Source organism: Thrips palmi, unplaced genomic scaffold, assembly GCF_012932325.1.
Source record: "Thrips palmi isolate BJ-2018 unplaced genomic scaffold, TpBJ-2018v1 HiC_scaffold_12, whole genome shotgun sequence".
Lineage (NCBI taxonomy): Eukaryota > Metazoa > Arthropoda > Insecta > Thysanoptera > Thripidae > Thrips > Thrips palmi.
This window is the reverse complement of record NW_023144623.1, coordinates 11,218,217-11,235,947: the sequence shown is the minus strand read 5'-3', so window position 1 is coordinate 11,235,947 and position 17,731 is coordinate 11,218,217. Positions and strand designations below refer to the sequence as shown.

Sequence of the window (17,731 nt, the reverse complement as noted above, 5' to 3'; positions counted from 1 at the left end):
CGTCGGGACGTGTTGCGTCCGCGCCACGCGACAGCCACGCGTAGCGCATCGGGAAGCACGGTCGTGATTGCTCAGCCGTCACTCGCGACACTCTACTTTCAGGTTCGCGGGTTCAAGTCCCGGCGGGGTAATTTTTTTTTTTTTTTTCGTTGAATTTGGTGTCCTTGTTCTATTTGTTGTCGTGCGGCCGGCGAGCGGTCCAACGGGCCGCCTCCTTGATGGCGTGCCGCGCCTGCCGCGCCGCCGAGGGGGTAAACACTTCAAGAAATCGTGTACAGACTACTCGGTATTACGCTGTATTACGGGTGTATTACACGTGTATTACGGCCCTAAAATGCCAAAATTTGGCACATTTGACCCACAAAATGTATTACGATCACGTGTATTACGCGTAATACACGGTTTTTGTGTACAGGGTATTACGCGAGTGGTTACCCCCTCGCGCGCCGCCCTCATCGAGAATGCACTTTACCTTGTCGCGCTGCATGTTGTATTCTCTGGCCCCACAATGCTGGCACGCGGGGGGACGCGACGCAACGCCACGCAGTCCGGACTCATTCCACATTCTGTGTGCGACCCGCGTGCGGCCGCCGCCTCGCGCTCGCGGTGGTCGCCAGCTGCGGCAGGTGCAGTGGCAGGTGCCGTTCGTGTGTGTGTGTGTGTGTGTGTGTGTGTGTGTGTCTGTCTGTCTGTTTGTCTGTGTCTGTGTGTGTGTGTGTGTGTGGTCCACCAGCTAGGACCGCGGTCCTCCCCCGCGCACGCGATCACCGCTCGGGGGGAAAAAATCTGGCCCCGGGGTGGCGTTGAACCCACGCCCACACGGTTGCGAGCTGACTGACGACTTGGTCTGCGCAGGTGTTCGCCGAGGCGCAGGTGCTGTTCAGCGTGGGCGGGCGCCACTTCAACGGGCAGCCCATCACGTACACCACGCTGGAGGACCGCATCTTCGAGAGCTCGCGCAACGTGTCCATCAAGCTGCACCACCGCGTGGGCCGCTTCGTCAAGCTGCGCCTGCACTTCGCCGCCAAGTGGATGCTCGTCTCGGAGATCTCCTTCGACTCATGTAAGTTCCGGCCCGGGTTCTAATACCCGTCATTTTTTTTATTTTTTTTTGTGCTTTGTGCCGCTTTGGCCGTATTTTATTTTCGCCCCCACCCGGCCGGCCGATGGCTCCACCACCGCCCCCTCGGCCCCACGGTGTGCTGGAAGCTGATTGCTCACTCGGCGACGTGTTTGTCTGGCCGCGTGAACAAGACCGGACCGTTAATTGGCGGAAGCAAACGTTAGCAGCACCGCCTTGTTGTTGTTGCTGCCGGCTGATTCGATTTCCTTTTGTTTTTCGGACCGCCGTCTGTCTGGCTGGCTGCGCGCGGCAGTGGTTGGCCGCTGCATTTAGATGAGTAATTAGCAATTCATTGGGGCGACATTTGCAGATGTACAGAGCCTAATTATCCGGGGATGGGACTGGTGCGGCGCCGCTAAGCCCTGTGCGTGCAGTCTATAACTAAACCTTCGGCGAAACTTTGTGGCGGGAATTTGAATTTCAAGTCGCCCCCTTCCCTTCGGCCCCTTCAGCCCCTTCGGCCGCACCGTTTTCGCGTTGTTGTTGTCGTGGTAGACATGCGATTAGGCGTGCACTGTGTGCCGCCACCCCCGCCCCGCCCCGCCCCGCCCCGCCCCAACGCGCTAAGGAGCTAGTCGGAGCAGAGTGTTTGGCCCCGGGCCAGCGTCGCCGCCTCTCGCCACCACCTTCTCGAACTAGTTGTTGTCGGCCGTAATGCGGTGGTCGCCGTCGCGGAGGCCCCCGTCGAGGTGCGGCGTGCGTGCTGGCAGCGGGCCGGCCACGCCGAGGCGCCACACACGCGGAAAATCCGCTCAACGTGATGACTAGGGCTGTGTGCGAGCGCCGACTACAGTGTATTCACTCGAGCGAACGGAGCTATTGAACGTGGTTATGAATGTAGAGGTTGGTCGCCCTCGACGCCCGGTGGCGCTTCGCACGCGCGTGTTTGGGCAGGTGGCACGACACACGCGCACACACAGCGCCCTGGCCGCTGGCCTAAAGGGCCTAAGTCGCCTACAAGCCGCTTACTGCGGGCCGCGACCCGACGGCCCGGCGCGGCCCGGCGCGGCCCGGGCCCCCTGGTCACGGAGCGCAGGGCGGCAGGGCCCCGCGGAACGCACCACCGCCTCGCAAGCCGACAACTTGTGTGCGGGCGGACGGGGACGCGACGGGACGGGTCGGGGCGCCTGGGAACGGGGAGGTGGCACGCTCGTGACGAGTTCGTGACGAGTCCGTGACGCGTCCCGTGACGCGGCAGGTTGTCACGCCACTGTTGAGGCGCACGCCCCTCGCGGCCCCGCCCCAGGCCTGCCCCAGGCCTGCCCCAGGCCGTCGACCCTCGCAGGGGTGACTATGCGCGTGACCAAAAGTTTCAATTTGTCATTGGGGTTGGCTCGCTGCTGGCTGCCGGGGGTGGGGTCGGTGTTTCTAGGGCGGATAGTACGGTCATAACTGCGTTTCAATGTCCTCTTCTGGACGCTGTCCTCGTGTGTCCCCTGTACGGCGCGCGTCCCTGGGGACCGCGCCTTCCTCCGCACGGCGTCCCTCGTCCACTCCCACGGCAGGAGCCCCGCGCAAAGGGCCGAGGCCGGGGCCCTCAAGGTGTCGGCGCGAGAAGGTGCGAGCAGGCTGCCCCGCTCCATCGGGGTAAAAGCATCCCGCCGCGGGACTTTGTGAAAAACAAGGAACAAAAGAAGGCGAACAAAAAGTCGTGATTCTGGCAGTGCTCGCGCGCTGCGCACGCGTCTCTGTTACTCCTCTCTTTCCGTACGGACGTCTTGGCGTGGACGAGTCTTATAAAGAGATTTCTTTAGTGGGGGAGAGCCACTCCCCCGCCGCGCTGCCCGCCATGCCGCCCTTTCTGTCTGGGAGCATTACATACATCTGTTGGGGACCCTCTCCCATGCGGCGCCCCGCCCGCCCCGCCCCGCCCCGTCTGTCTGTCGGTACTCGCTCTCCCCGCCTTGGCCAAGCGATGCCAGCAAGCTTGATCCTAAACTCGTCGCTCTGTCTCTCTCGCACCCGCTCGGGACGCCCCACGAGTGCGACAGAGACGAAGGGGACATTGTTTCGGGACCAAACCGCTGTTGGCGTTCCATTGGTATTATCCCGTCTCCGCGCAGCGCTCTCTCTCTCTCTCTCTCTCTCTCTCTCTCTCTCTCTCTCTCTCTCTCTCTCTCTCTCTCGCTGTCGCTCCCCCTGCCGCAGTGTTTCTTGTTTCTTTCCAACTTCTTAGTCATTTCGTCCGCGCTGCGTGACTTTTCGTGTGTCGGCGACGTTTGAGCAGCGTTCTGCTCTTCTTCTTGGCGTCGGCAGCGCCCCCCCTCCCCTCCCCTCCTATCCCTCTCCTCCTGCCGCTCCACAAACTCCATCATTTCATTCATCTCCAATCTCCACGCGAACCTCACTCAGTGGCGACCGGCAGTCGTCACATAACGAAGTTTGTTTTACGTGGCCCTCCCCTCCCTGCCTCCCCGCGGCTAATCCTATTTGACATTGTAATGCCGGAGACAGCGTCGCCGCGGCAGCCCAAGTTGTTGTGCCTCTCTAACGAGGCGGTGCAAATATTCGTCCAAACTATGATTAGCGGCGCACTGCGCCGGAACGGGGAGGGAGGGGGCGCCCCGCCGCGCATCGACCAATCAGGAGCGCCCTGTCTCGCTCGCACTCGTGGGGAGCACCGTGCGGGTGCGAGAGAGACAGGGCGGTCCGTGCGGTCTGTTTGTGTCCCCGTCTGGAATGATAAAAGTGGCGTGCACGGCTGGACTGTCTGGACTGACCGGCCGGCCGGGCGGCGCGGCCCGCCCGTCGAACGCGGCCGTGCGGCGGGGTGCCTACCCGGGGCTCGTCGGGCGCTCGCCGCCCCGACGCTCTGCGCTTTGTTGTGGCAGTGTAGTCGTGGGGGCGCTGCGCTGCGCCGCGGCTCTGCGGTTGCGGGGGTTATATATGCGGGAACGCTAACTGGCGTGTGGCTAACGCGATTACGCCGCCAGGGCGCGCCACCAGCCCGCCATCCGGTTAGTCTGCTCAGCCCGGGGCAGCCCGGCCGGCCGAGCCAATGACTCCGGACCCATGTGCCGTGTCCCTGTCCCTCCAGTGCCGCCGTTTCCGGCAAGCTTCGGATCGGTTAAGGGAAGGCCTCCTGCGGTTGGCTGCCTGCCTGGCCACACCGGATGTGGGCGGCGGGGACACGGGCTTCGATTCGGACGGTGCCGACGGTGCACTGCCTGCAATGTGTAACGATTCGGTTTGCCTTGTTTGTCGCAGCGGTGGCGCACGGCAACTTCACGACGGAGCCGGCCGAGACGGGCGACACCCCCGTGCAGAGTGACGTCTACGTGGAGAAGGACAAGGACCACACGCGGCAGCAGACCAAGACACCCGGTGAGCAGCCTGGCGGCACCCTTCGAGTGGAACCCACGCCCTCAGTAGGAACTGACTGACTGGTTGGTTATTTTGTTTTTTCGCAGTGCCGTCGGCCGAGGAGGACGACTCGACGTACATGGCGGTCATCATGGGCGTGCTCATTGCCGTGATCCTGCTGCTGGCGGCCGTCATCTTCGTCATCGTGTCGCGCCACCGCAAGCGCAAGTGCTTCGCGTCGCCGCTCAACTCCAAGAGCGCCCTGCCCACGTCGCACGCCGCGCTCAGCGCCTCGGAGAAGGGCGGCGGCTCGTCGGCGGGCACCCTGGGCACCCTAGGCGGCGCGTACGGTGTCCGCGAGGTGGGCGCCGGCCTGGTGGACGGCTACGGCCACGTGCACGGCGCGCCGCCAGCCAACGGACCCAGCCTCGGCGGCGACATGGACCACCTGCTGGAGGGCAAGCTGGACGACTACCAGGAGCCCTACCAGGCCCTCAAGTACGCGCCGTACTACTCCTACTCCACCGTGGTCATGGAGCTCGGCGACCAGCTCAGCAAGTCCGCCACCACACCTTCCGGTGAGGAGAACAACGGTGAAAACAAAATCTTTCTTTTTTCCGCGAGGCAGGTGCCGCTTCTTGTTCCGTCACCGTGTGCACGCAAACTGTAGAACTGGCACCGCTCTCGTTTCTGGTGTAGTGGAACTCGGCGTCGCGTTCTAATGCTTGTCCTCGTGGCCCCGCAGACACCACGTACGACTACGCCGTGCCCGAGTCGGGCGGCGGCATCCCGCTGCTCAGCCCCGAGGCCGCGCTGCCCCTGCCGTCGTCGCGCGCCTCGGACAAGGGGAGTTTGTTCTCCAAGTCCTCCTCCTGCAACGGGTCGCGGTCGGACGACGCCAAGAGCAGAACGGTGAGTACCAACGACGGCGCCAAAAAAAAATTAGTCATCCGGGGGTGTTGAACCGCCAACCTTTGCAACGCGAGCTCGTCGCGCTAACCACTACGCCATGCGAGTGTGCGTTGATCGATGCGGCACGCTTTGTCGCCTGGCGCGGCACGGCGGCTCGGCGACGACGGGGAGGCCCCGGAGGCCGCCATAAAGGGCACTATGATGCATGGCGGGGCGGTGATTGTGGCCACCAATAAATTAATTAGTAGGTTAACGAGCTGGCGAAGGCTGCTCCAAGGAGGGGCGGGGGAGGGCGTGTGACATGGAGAGGGGGAGGGGACGGCGGGGCACTTCCTCGCCCCGGAACGCCCCGGAATGGAACTGATTTCCAGCACGGAAGGGGCACGGCGCGCTGGCGGCCAAGTAGCTCGTGCCTCTCTCTCTCCCTCTCCGCTCCCGGCGCCGGCGTGCCGATGGATGATCGCCGAGGCTGGCTGCGCTAAGCAAGAAGAATACGCGAGGGTGGCGCTGCTCCTGCACTGCACGGCGGGTGATTGAAACAAACGCGGCGGCGCACGTGTCCGTAGTCCGGCCTGCCGACGTCGCCTGCCTCGCCGCGCCCCTCGGACCCACGCCCTCGCCGTGGTGCCGCCGAATCGGCCGGATTAAAAAAGCGGCGGCGCCTGCAGCTTGGCGGTGCCGAGCGCAGTGGCTCTGCCTCTCTCTCTCGCACCCTTGCCGGCCGGCCCTGGGGTGCGAGAGAGAGAGGTTGTTCGGCCCGCGGGGCGCTTTTCCCGGGCCGGCGTGATTCCGGCGCGTGATTCGGCACGCTAGGTCGCCCACGGGGAGGAAAGAGAGGGGGGGAGGTAATGGGAGGGAACGGCCGCCATAACCATCCGCGGAATAAGAGGGCGGTGGTGCCGCGCCACGCCTGCGACTGTGTCTCGCCGAGGAATTCCCTGATAATGGGCCGGCTGCCGCCACTGCCGGCCGGGCCGGGCGTGCCGGTAAACGGCCTGCTGGCCGTCGGGGGCGTCAGTGTGCAACGTGCACCATCGACCGGACCTAGAACCTAGCTTTTCATATTCGGTCGCCCGCTGTGGAGGTCTTTGGCACGCTGTCACGCCACCGCCCGAGTGCCCCGCTGACACTTCGCCTCCCCGCGGCCCCGCCGGGGGTCCTGGCTCGGTCCTGGCGGACCTGGCCGCGCACACAATCAATTCAAATGTGCCGCCGCCGGCCGGCCGGCTCGTCTGTCTCCGTCGCACTCGCTGCGCGTTCCGCTGGGGTGCCAGAGAGAGAGAGAGAGGCGGCCCGGCCGGCCGTCGGGCTAATGATGACGTATCGCGGCCCGGGCGCGGGCTTTATGAATAAAATTTGGCCGCGAAGTGTGTCCTTTCCTTTCCCTTCCCTTTCCCTTTGCCGGCGATGGCTCAAAATTTAATTTAGACGACAAAAGCCTGTTTGCGGGTCTGGCGGGGCCGGCGGGGCCGGCCGGGCCGTGACGCGTCGCCGCGGCCAAGGCGCCATTAATTTAAAGGGATCGCGTCGCTTTGAAATGGCGGATGGCGCGGTGCGGGGTGTGGCGCCTGCAAGCCTGGAAGGCCTCAGACCGCAGAGCGCCGCACAGCCAGGAGCCGCGAAGTGAACAACAAGTCAAAACGGGGCGCTCCTTTTGGCCGCCCCGCCATCTCAATGACAAAAGGGTCGCGCTGCGGTTAACGGCCGGACTGCCAATACCGCCCTCTTGACACGTCAATCCCGCCGCACTTATTCGCACGTGCACCGCCTTTGTGTTCCGCAGAGAGAGAGAGATGCTCTTGATGGTGATGGAATCCCGGACATTAAGGGACGGATCCAGGCGAGCCAAATGAGCGGGAGGGGGAGAGGTGCGTGGGAAGGTATGAAGGGCTCTCTCTCCCGCTCGCTCGCCCGCTCGACCCTTCCAGCCAGCCATACGGACCTTTAATTAAAAATTCCGGGAGAACAAAGAGGGCAGAACGGCATAGCGAGCACAATGGGGCTGTGTGTGCATATTTCCGTCCATTTTCATCGCCCGGCCCAGCGCGGGGCACCGCGGGGCCGAATGAATAAACAGTGGAACTTTGGCGCGCAGTGCGCACACAAAGCGCACGGCCTTGTCGATTGGCTGCGCCGCGCCTACGCCGCGCCACCGCCGCCACCGAGGCCGTGTTCCTGAAGCTGTGCCTCTCTGTCCGCAGTCGCCCGCCCACCACCAGCAGGACGTGCTGCGCTCCCTCAAGCGGCGCCTGCAGACCGCCGTGCCCGAGTTCCCGCAGCACCGACTCAAGCTGCTGGCCAGGCTTGGCGACGGTGCCTTCGGAACGGTGAGTACCCTGCCACCGTAACAAAATAAACATTCTTTATTTTTAAAAAAAATCAAGGGGAAAATAACAAAATTGTTTTTGTCCATTTGCAGCTGTACGTGGCTGAGGCCGACGGCATCCCGGAGTACGGCACGACGGTGTCCGTGGGCAAGCGCCTGGTGGCCGTCAAGTTCCTGAACCAGGGCGCCGGCGAGAAGGAGAAGTGAGTACCGTGCTGAGAGACACCCTCCCCTCCTTTGGGGTATCTCTGCGAATCACTCCGACTGCTGCTGCTGCGGGTGTAAATCTGCCAAGTCGTGCCTTTTACAACCCTTTCGCCGCTCTCTTCTGGGAAAGGGGATTCTCGCCGCCCGCCCCGCCCGCCCCGCGCCTCTGGCTGTTTGCAGATAAAACTCTCGCCTGGATGCTGTTGCTGCTCCCGCTGTCTTTTCCCTCCATAGTTTGCCCTCCTTATTATTAGATTGTTTTTCTTGGACGTGATTTTTTGTCGCTCTGGACAAAGGGGTGTCCGCCGCCCTCTCTCGTCGCTCTCGCTCCCTCTCACCTCCTCGGAGTGATGACTCGGCGTGCGTCTCTCTCCTTCCCGTGTGTCGTCCGGCCCGGTCCGGCCCGGTCCTGCCGGCGTCAGCAAACAGAAGCCAACATTAATTGGGCTTCTCAGTTCTTGTTCCACTTTTTCCGCACCTCTGGCTGAGCCTCTGGCCGAGCCTCTGGCCATCGCTCCTCTCTCCTTTTTTGGGGGACCCTTGCCGTCGAAGCGAAAAGGCGCACACTTGTTTGTCCGGCCGGTCTCGCGCGGGTGTCGGTCGCCTGATTCCAAGAGGCCCTCGCCGTCTCTCTCGCACTGCTGGGGCGTCCCGTAGGGCAGTGAGAGAGACACCCTGGCGACTGGAAGTGGAAGGGAAACGAAATATCGCAACTGTCCGAAGTCGAGTAACACGGGTACTACCAGCCGTTGGCGGGGACACCCGTTTCTACCTGGCGCGGCGCAAACGCTCCCCGTTCCCCGTTCCCCGCTCCCCGTGAAATTATCACCAATCCTTAGCCGTGCGCTCGGCTCGGCCTCTCGGCCCATTGCGTCCGCCCCGGCGGCCCCGGCGAAGGCCGGCAGCGTCGCCTCGCCGAAATTACAAAGATCAATAGTGGCTGGAGCCGACTGCCTGGGAGCCAAGGGGGCGCCCTAGACGGCCCTAGGAGGCCCCGCCGTGCCTCCGCCCTGCGAGGCGGGGCCCTGGAAGCCCTGGAACGCCCTGGAAGGCCCTGGAAGGCCGGCCGCCCTTTCCCGCCGGAGTCCCTGGAGGTCCCGACCGGGCCCTGCCGCCATCAGCGTATTTCTCACCGTGATTGTTGCCGCCTCGTGAAACCCCCTCCAGGACTCCCCGACGGGGAGGTCGCCGTCGATCGCCGGCCGGGACGCGAGCCCCCCCGGGGGCTGTCCTCGACGGCGGGCAGTCCGTTCAGTTGAGGTGTCCAAGTGGCTGACGGGGACCTCGCTCTGTTCGCAGGATGGACTTCCACAAGGACGTGCGGCTGCTGTCCGCCCTGGAGGACCCCCGCCTGGCGCGCGTGCTGGGCATGTGCTCGCGCGGCGAGCCGCTGTGCGTGGCGCTCGAGTACCTGCCCAACGGCGACCTGCACCGCTTCCTGCGCGAGCGCGCGCCCCACCTGGACCACCTGGGCATGGAGCACCACCTGGAGGACGACCAGGTCGTCAGCTTCAACACGCTGCTCTACATGGCGTCGCAGATCGCCTCCGGCATGCGCTACCTGGAGACGCTCAACTTCGTGCACCGCGACCTGGCGGCGAGGTGAGTTCCTTTTCCTTCTTATTTCCGCCAGAACCAATGGGGAAAAAGGTCGTGCGTGTTTACATGCGGCGGCCCGGGCTGGGCGCCCCGCCGGCACTGGAAATTACTATCCGATTTCGGCTTTCGGCTCTCGGCTCGCGAATTGGATTCCCCATCAAAGGTCCTCGCCGCGCTTTTGCTTTCATGATGAACGCGCCGATATTCGGCGGCGCGGCGCTCTCGGCGGCCGGGACTCATCGGCCCGATGTATCATTATATTCCCTCTGAAATTATTAAAATTAATAAGGGGCGGAATGCCGTCCGATGGCGCCGGGCTTTTGCGTCTGACAGGTAATCACACATAACCTCTTTTTCCCTCCGACTCGCTGCTGCGGGAGGTAAAAGCAGGGAGCCCCCCCCCCCCACCCGGGGCTCATTACCGAAGTAATCGCCCCTGATACGGAGGGAAGGGAAGTGCACCACCGTCACCTCAACCCCCAATTTGACGAGGGGAAGATGATGGCCCTCGGATCGAATACCGGCGCCCTCCAATCTTTTTTTCTCCTTTTGAAAAATTCTTTTTCTTTGGAGGCTGACTGAGTGGTGATTGCGTCAATACACGCGCGGCGAAAAGGCTACTGCTCGCCTTGGGGATGAAAGAGCCTCCTTTGGGGATTTGCGTTGTCGCGTCTGGCGCCGTGCAGTGGCCGATGCGTTGACACGAACGGCCCAGTCGGCGAGTCGCCCCGTCGGCTCCTTGTTGACAGCCGCGCTGACGCCCTGCCTGCCGGCCGAGCCGGCCGTGCCCCCAGCGGGGCTCGTGCAAGCAAAGCGAAAGGGGCGCGGCGCGGCCCCCGCGCCGAGCACGCCGAGCAGGGCGAGCGCGCCGCGACCCGCACGCACGTCTCCATGGCGACGGCCTGTTGTGCCGGCCATTGATCGCCAGGGCCTCCAGGGCCTCGGCGGCACCCGGGACGGCCGGGACGCCGCCCCGCGCGGCCCAGCCCCGCCAGCACCACGCTGACACCCTGCGTTTCGTTGTTCCAGGAACTGCCTGGTGGGCGACAACTTCGAGATCAAGATCTCCGACTTCGGCACCGACAACGAACTGTACGCCGCCGACTACTACACGTTCGGCGAGAGCGTGCAGCTGCCGGTGCGGTGGATGGCCTGGGAGTCCGTCTTCCTGGGCAAGTACACGACGAAGAGCGACGTGTGGGCGTTCGCCGTGACGCTCTGGGAGATGCTGCACTACTGCTCGGCGGCGCCGTACCCGGAGCTGGACAACCCGGGCGTGGTTGACAACCTGTCGCACCTGCGGCCCGGCGAGGACCCGCAGCTGTTCGAGCCGCTGTGCATGCCGCCGCTGCCCGCCGGGGCGCGCGACGTGTTCGACCTGATGTGCGAGTGCTGGCGGCGCGGCGAGGCGGAGCGGCCCTCGTTCCGCGAGATCCACCTCTTCCTCCAGAGGAAGAACCTGGGGTACGCGCCGGTGCTGACGTGACGGCCGCAGCGCCTCGCCACGGTGCGCCACTCCAGGACGTCCTCGTGCTCGGCCAGGTTCCTGGTGCCGGGCGGCGCGTCGCGCTACCAGATCCACGACGCCGGCTTCCTGGCCAGCCTGCGCGGCAAGAGGACCGGGTCCCTGCCGCCAGCGACGGACTGCTAGAGCCTGGCCCCGCCGTGGCCTGGCAGCCAACTGTGACAATCAACCGTGGTGGGGCCACCGCGGCCCCGGCCGGTCTCGACCAAGAAAGTAATGGAAAATAATACTGCTATACGTGTATCATATCCCTGTGCTTGGACCTGTAGATAGCTCAACGACTGAAGACTGTCGCTGTCTGAACTGCAAGTTCCTCTGTTGCATAGCTTTGTCTACCATTTGTTGATGGAGTTGTATAGATGTGTCATATGTAGAGTCAAGTTTTATCAGAGCAAATGTGTTCGCGTACTTTCATTTTGTATCTATTTGGTGTCATGTTGCCTCCTTGTAGTTAGAGACGTTTTGTACATATTATTGTTGTAATAAGTTATTGTTCGTCGTGTGTTATGATAGCTCTTTTACCTGACTTGAATTTCAGACTGCTGTATAATGACCCTGTCTCACGAATGGATATCTCTCTTCTCAGCACAAGCAGACTTGAATTGTAAAGCACTGATTCTCTTCTACCCTTTTTTGACTATTCTTGTGTAGGTGCTTGATGGTTCATTTTCACCATAAAAAAATAATTCAATTACATCTACTTGGAATTGAATCTATGCTTTCCTTGGCATGTTGAACCCTAGGAGAGTATTAAATTATTTTACCAGTATTTTTCCCTTGGGACCATATTAATGGCATCCAACCAAAGTCACCATTAAAAAAATAAAAATAAGAAATCAAACTTTTCCGGGTATTTTAAATTAATGCTTCAGACTGACTACCCTTTGACTATACCTTCTTACAAGCTAAATGGTGCTACATGCATAAAAAAATATTTCAAAACATTTTTGTTTACGACTTGAATGCTTGTTTGTAAATGTATGTAACTATCGTGTCACTTTTTGTTTGTTCATGTCAAATTGAAATCTGTCTTTTATGTAAAGGAGCTCTTGAAGTAGCTTGTGATATTTTTATAGTAAGCTTCATATTTATGTTTATTTATCAGATGGTTTCCAAGAGCCTATACAGAGATGTATGTACATTTTTATTCACTGGGGGTTCATAAATATTAAGTGAAACAATGAGCATATGCCTATGGATTAATTAAGAGGCTTGCCTCTGACTTTGTACTCAGTGTACAGTCTAGCTACTTTAGGCACTTTGCTCTAACCTAGTCACGTAGTATAATGTGAAAAGACCTTTACGCTGTGATTAAAGTTATCTTTTTTTTTAATCGACACATGATGATGTGTGTAGGATACTTTCTAGGTGCATCAACGGCTCTTAACAGCCGCTTTGTTATTTATAAGTATAAACGGACTTGGTTATTCATAAACATGCCGTGTTCTAGGTCGCTTTACTCATCAGCACAGACACTTTCAACTGCACTGAGAAATTGAGAGTAGTAAACCTCTTTCCAACAGTGTTTCAAACACCTTGGCACCAATGCATCTTCCTTAATACATTAGATTTGGATTTTTTTTTTCTAAGCATCAACAACTATGATAAGGCACATACAAAATGTTCCATGTGAAGTCTTTTTCACAAATGCATTAGAAGTGCACTAATCTCACGGTATGTTTCAATTCTCTCAAGTGGACTGCCACTGCCTGTTTAAAGACTTTCAAATGTATAATTCTCTAAACCATGTTTCAAGGAATGGTGCCTAAACATCTTGATAAACTTTTTAATATTCTGATTTTTCTTCTGAATATGTGCAGGACTTTAATTTCGAAGTCTGTGTGGTCTGCTATCCAGCAGACATGATGATCAATCCTTTATTTTGCATAATAATGATGACAATTGTTAACCGTAAATTGCCTGTATACCAATGTCGAATTTTTAATACTTGTCAACAAGAAAATATTGCACAATCAAACGCATATCATTGGGTGGGTCATTTGTTGGGGCTATTCTGGAAACGCCCCGTGTGAACGCCCGTACGATGTGTACATAAAATTGGATGTAGAATGGCCATGTATCATTACGATTGAAATAAAGAGCTCTAGAAAGAAGTGAAAGAAACTGCCTTCTCACTGGACCCGCCCCATATCTCAAAAACACGACGGCCGGCGGACGGACTGGAGGCCCGTTTCGGCCCCACCCCACCCCCTCCCCGAGCTACAGACTTCGATTAAGGGACGACGACCACGCCGGCGCTGCCACGGCACGTAAGATGACGGGCATTCCCTGCCAAGGGAAAGGGCGGGCCGGCGGACGTGAAAGGGAAAAATAAGGGCGAGGAAGGCGAAAGGGGACCGGGGTCAAGCCGGCCGGGCCGGCCGGGCAGGCGGCCCGGACACGCGGAAATCCAGAGAGTGTCATTTAAAAGCGCCGGGGGCGGCAGGCGGGCTGGCACCGCCACTGCCCCAGAGGACGCCGAGGTCGCCGAGGACGCCCGCCTGCCCGCCCCGCTTCCTCTCCTAATCCCCATCGGTGGAGGAATTCCCCCGTTCGGGCTCACGCCGAGGCTCACGCAGTGACAGCTGGGGAGTGAAAGGGGAGGGGGCGGGCCCCGGGGACCTGCAAGGAAAAGGGGGGGGGGGGCAACCACCGGGAGAGGACCCTGTTGCTCTCGCCCTGGACATATCGAAAAAGGAGAAACGCGCGAAAAATAAGAAGAAGAAGGCGCGTTTCATCGAAGCTAATCGAAGGCCGGGCTGAGGAGGCACTCCCTCACCTCGGGATGAAAAGCCCCTCGCCAAGCAGGCGGAGCGGGGCAGGGGCTGCCAGCAATGATGACGATTAAGATGATGGCGTCGTCGGCAGGTCGTGTGCGGGAAAAAAAAGAAAAGAGCGACCGGAACGGGGCGGCGAAAAAACTGAAAGGAGACAGACGACGGCGGACGACGGATGAAAGGGCGGGGCGCGTGTGTGGCGGAGAGAGACAGAGCAAGCGCCATCGAAGTGGAAACCGATTTGAGGGAGCCCCACGTCCAAGTGGTGGCAGTGGGGCGAAGTGGGGCGAAGTGGAGCGGGACCTCGGAGAATTACGGAGTGAAGTGCGCAGATTAAGACGCGTCCCGCTGGAGGTCCGTGGGGAGGGTGCATTGCGGTCTGCGAGCTCCGCGAGGAAGGTGCACGTTCAGGCGGAGAGCGTTGAGGTGACGGTCTCTGAATCTGGGAGGAACCGGTGCGCCCCACTTCTGTTCGTTCACAATTTTCTCTATGGGCTGCTCGGGGGAGGACGTAGGACTCAAAATAATTTCGTGCCTCTGCAGAGGCACCGCGACCGCGAGCTTGCATTTGCATCGGAATTTTTTCAGGCTTTCTTTACAAATCAGTTTAAAACGTCTCCGAACACACGCCTTACAAGCCGCTTCCCTTTGTGCACGCTCCCCTCGGCTGGCTGTCCCTCTGGTCGATTACCGCTGATAGTAGTGAGATTAAAAAGGCCCTTCTGGATCGCCCCGCCCCGCCCCGCCCCGCCGCGCCATTCAATCTCGCGGCAATACAAGGGAAGGTAAATCTTGGAATATATTCGCGTTTTTCATCCCTCCCTCATTCTCCGCTGCGCTCCGCTGCCTTGCCCCGCTTGCCCCGCCAGCTTCCCCCAAGAAAAAGCAGGCGATTACCTCCCATCGCAGCGACGGCAGCGGCGGCACCCTCGATGCGTCCGAAACACCGACAGTCAGTCCGCCGGGCCGTGCGCCGCGGCGGCACTGCGCGCCCGTTTGGCTGTTTCGGACGCGCTCCGCGAAGTAGACGTCGCCGTGCGCCGGGGCACCGCACTGCAACCTGTCAGCCCGCGCAGCGCGCAGCCCGCCGAGGAGGCCGAGGCCCTCTACCCCGCCCCGCCCCCTTAACTTGTGATGGAGATTTATCGCACCCCTGCTGCACCTGCGGCCGCCAGCCACCCCACCGCCCGCCGCGTCCCGCCCCACCCCGCCCCACCCCCACCCCGCACGCACACGCCGGCCGAGCACTTAAAATCTCTCATGCCGCGGCGCGGGGCTGGAAAAAAATGTTGTTCATACTGTGTGTGTGTGTTTCATGTGGGGCGGGTGACTTTGCCACACTTTGTGGTGGTGGACGCCATGGCTCACGCGGTCTGCGTCTAAAAATTAGGCGTCTGTGATATGCAAATTTGTTAAAAGAATAGTTAGTACTGCCGAGGTGCTCTAGGTGTGTGGCCTTGCCTTGCACACAGGATTGTCATCAACGTTAGTAAATTTCTGACCAGGACGATCACTATGTCCTGAAACTTTAAAAGTGGGTTTGAAGAAGGGTTTGGACCGCCGTTTCCGGCCCTCAGCTGGCGTTTCAAATGGTTACCGCCACAAGTCAGGCGCACAGCTCGGTTGGCTTTTGGACGTAGCGGGGCGCTCTGCCGCGCTCTGCGCTCTGCATCGCAAACGCCGCTCCTCCGGGGACCGCGGGGACCGCGTCGACGGGGGACTACATCGCCCTCGACAGCGCGCTGACGGGTACACGGCGTGCACGCGGCCAGTCAAGAAGAGCGATAGCGTGATCGATTGCCGCGGCAGCAGCGTCGCTCTGTCTCCCTCGCTCTCCGACGGGACGCCCCGAGGGTGCGAGTGAGACAGAAGGGCGGTTTCCGTACCCAGCCGGCGGGCGGCCCTCGGCCTTCGGCATGCACTTGTCGGGCTTGGCTGCTTCCCCGTCGCCGCCGGCGCCGCGGCCCCAACTTTTCTCCCCGTTAATTGGGCCGGCCTATAGACGTTGCCCGTAACTAGATCTCGGCCTGCACCGCCTGCAGCGGAGTGCACCGCGACGGCCCGCCGCCCCGCGCCGCCACCGACCTCGCCGTCGACGGCGACGCAGAGCCCCGCGGCCAACGCCTCCAACTGGCGCGCGCCCCGCCCGCGATCGCAATCTTTGCGACATTTTTCAAACAGCGCAGACGACAACGGCAAACACATCGGACGGCTGCATGAGGGATGGGGCGGAAAGCAACGCCAGGAAGTGGGGGAGGGGGGGGGGCGGGGAGGCCCCACCGCCCTGCTCCTGAAATCCGCAGACTGCAGGCCGGCCCTCGCCACGCCGTACCACTCCAAATCTGATTAGGATATGGGGTGCATCTGTCGCGACCGCCCTGGCCTCCGCCCCGGGGTCAACCCCCGCCCGCCCCGCCCCGACGCCGTCTTCTTGTTTTCCCCCGCGTCGTCTGCTAGAGGGGAGGGAGGGGGAGGGGGAGGGAGGCGATACGGCTCATTTTGGACGCGCCGTCTGCCGGCCGGTTTCGTGTGACGGGCGGGGCGGGGCGGGGCGGGGCGGGGCGGGGCGGGGCGGCCGCGACCGGGCATTAGCGCGGCGGAGAAATACTACTGCTTGCACTGGCTTTGATTACGGGCGGCGCCGTGCACAGCCAAAAACGAAGAAGAGGAACGAAGATCGATAATAACATTGTCCATACCGCGACAAGGAAGTCAAACTGAAGGCGACCCATAGCAGACAGTTCAGATTCCACCTGGGGCACCTGCGCAGCCCGACCGATAGGCCACGCGGCGCGCGCCGTGCTCCTAAACCCTGCAAGTTCTAGGTGCTTGCATTGCAGTCCGTGCAATGTGGTTCTGTCGCTCTTTCTCTCTCGCACTTGCGGGGATCGCCGTTCTGCAGGGCGGTGCGAGAGAGACGAAGCACGGTTCCGGAATGGCCCCCCGTTTAGCGCGCGCGGCCCCAGGTGCGGTTCATAATTCAAAATCGACATGTACCTCGCGGCCGCGGCCCGGCGTATCCGGCTAAAACCCCAGCCGCCAGCCGCCCTAAGTGCTTAGTGCGCTACAAGCAGGCTGCCCGCCCGCCCCGCCTGCCTGTCTGGCTGGCTGGCACACTTTGGCGTGACTTGATGCGGGATTAGGCCGAAAAGGAGACCAGGACCGCTTTGCCGCATGGCGGCCATGGCGGCTGGGGTGGAACAGAGACAGCACTACAAGAGGATTGGCGCGCCGCGTCCACCCGGCGGCGGGGTCCTATTGGAACGCGTCACCCTGACCATGCCCGGCCAGGCCTGACCAGGCCCCGGCGCTCTATAAGAAGCGTATTTTGGTGGTTGGGGCGGGGGGGGCGGGGCGGGGCGGGGCGGGGCGGGGCGGGCGACGCGCTGACCCTGTCCCCTAAGGGGCCGACCGAGGGCGCCTCGATTGTTATCAAAGTACGTGCGTAGGCCACACCTCCCCGGATCAGGTCGGCTTTATCGTCGGACACACCGCAAAAAAAAAGAAAAGGAAAAGAAAGAAAAATCGTTTGACGGGTTGACCAACTTTTTCATCATCGTTTTACGGATGGCTAAAAATTTTCCCTTTGACGCCGTCGTTCTTCGTAGTTTCTAAAAAAAAGTGCAGCTAGGAAAAACGTGAGGCCTAGAGGGTGTCCCCTTTTTTTGGGTCCCGTTGGAGTCCCGGTGGAGGTGCCAATGTAAACACAGGTCCGCCATGGGCGCCATGGGCCCACCCGGTGCGTGTTGTTCTTTCATACGGAGCGCGGCCAGTGGAGCAAGCGGTGCCAAAGGAACTAATGAGCCACGCTTTGTTTCGGAAAGTTTGGCACCGGGGCCACACACACGCACACACACACACACACACACACCTACACACACAAACACACACACACACACTCGCGGACACACACCTGCAGCAGCGGGCCTCAATCAGCCGGCCAACAAAACGTTAGTTCC

At 60.7% G+C, this 17,731-nt stretch overlaps 1 protein-coding gene across 2 annotated transcripts in view; it reads left to right on the top strand.

The window, feature by feature from the left end:
- Positions 1-13,107, top strand: part of LOC117640252 (discoidin domain-containing receptor 2-like) — a 126,023-nt gene extending 112,916 nt beyond the window's left edge. Inside the window, exons 9-16 of one of the 2 annotated variants that reach the window (XM_034376589.1) lie at positions 856-1,063; positions 4,331-4,447; positions 4,534-5,004; positions 5,172-5,338; positions 7,540-7,665; positions 7,758-7,867; positions 9,171-9,473; positions 10,500-13,107. In XM_034376589.1, the coding sequence (XP_034232480.1) occupies positions 856-1,063; positions 4,331-4,447; positions 4,534-5,004; positions 5,172-5,338; positions 7,540-7,665; positions 7,758-7,867; positions 9,171-9,473; positions 10,500-10,956 (1,959 nt within the window). In that variant the 3' untranslated portion in view covers positions 10,957-13,107. Of the gene's footprint in view, positions 1-855; positions 1,064-4,330; positions 4,448-4,533; positions 5,020-5,171; positions 5,339-7,539; positions 7,666-7,757; positions 7,868-9,170; positions 9,474-10,499 lie in introns of both variants that reach the window. The other variant, XM_034376588.1, reaches the window with a different exon arrangement.
- The last annotated feature ends 4,624 nt before the right edge of the window (positions 13,108-17,731 follow it).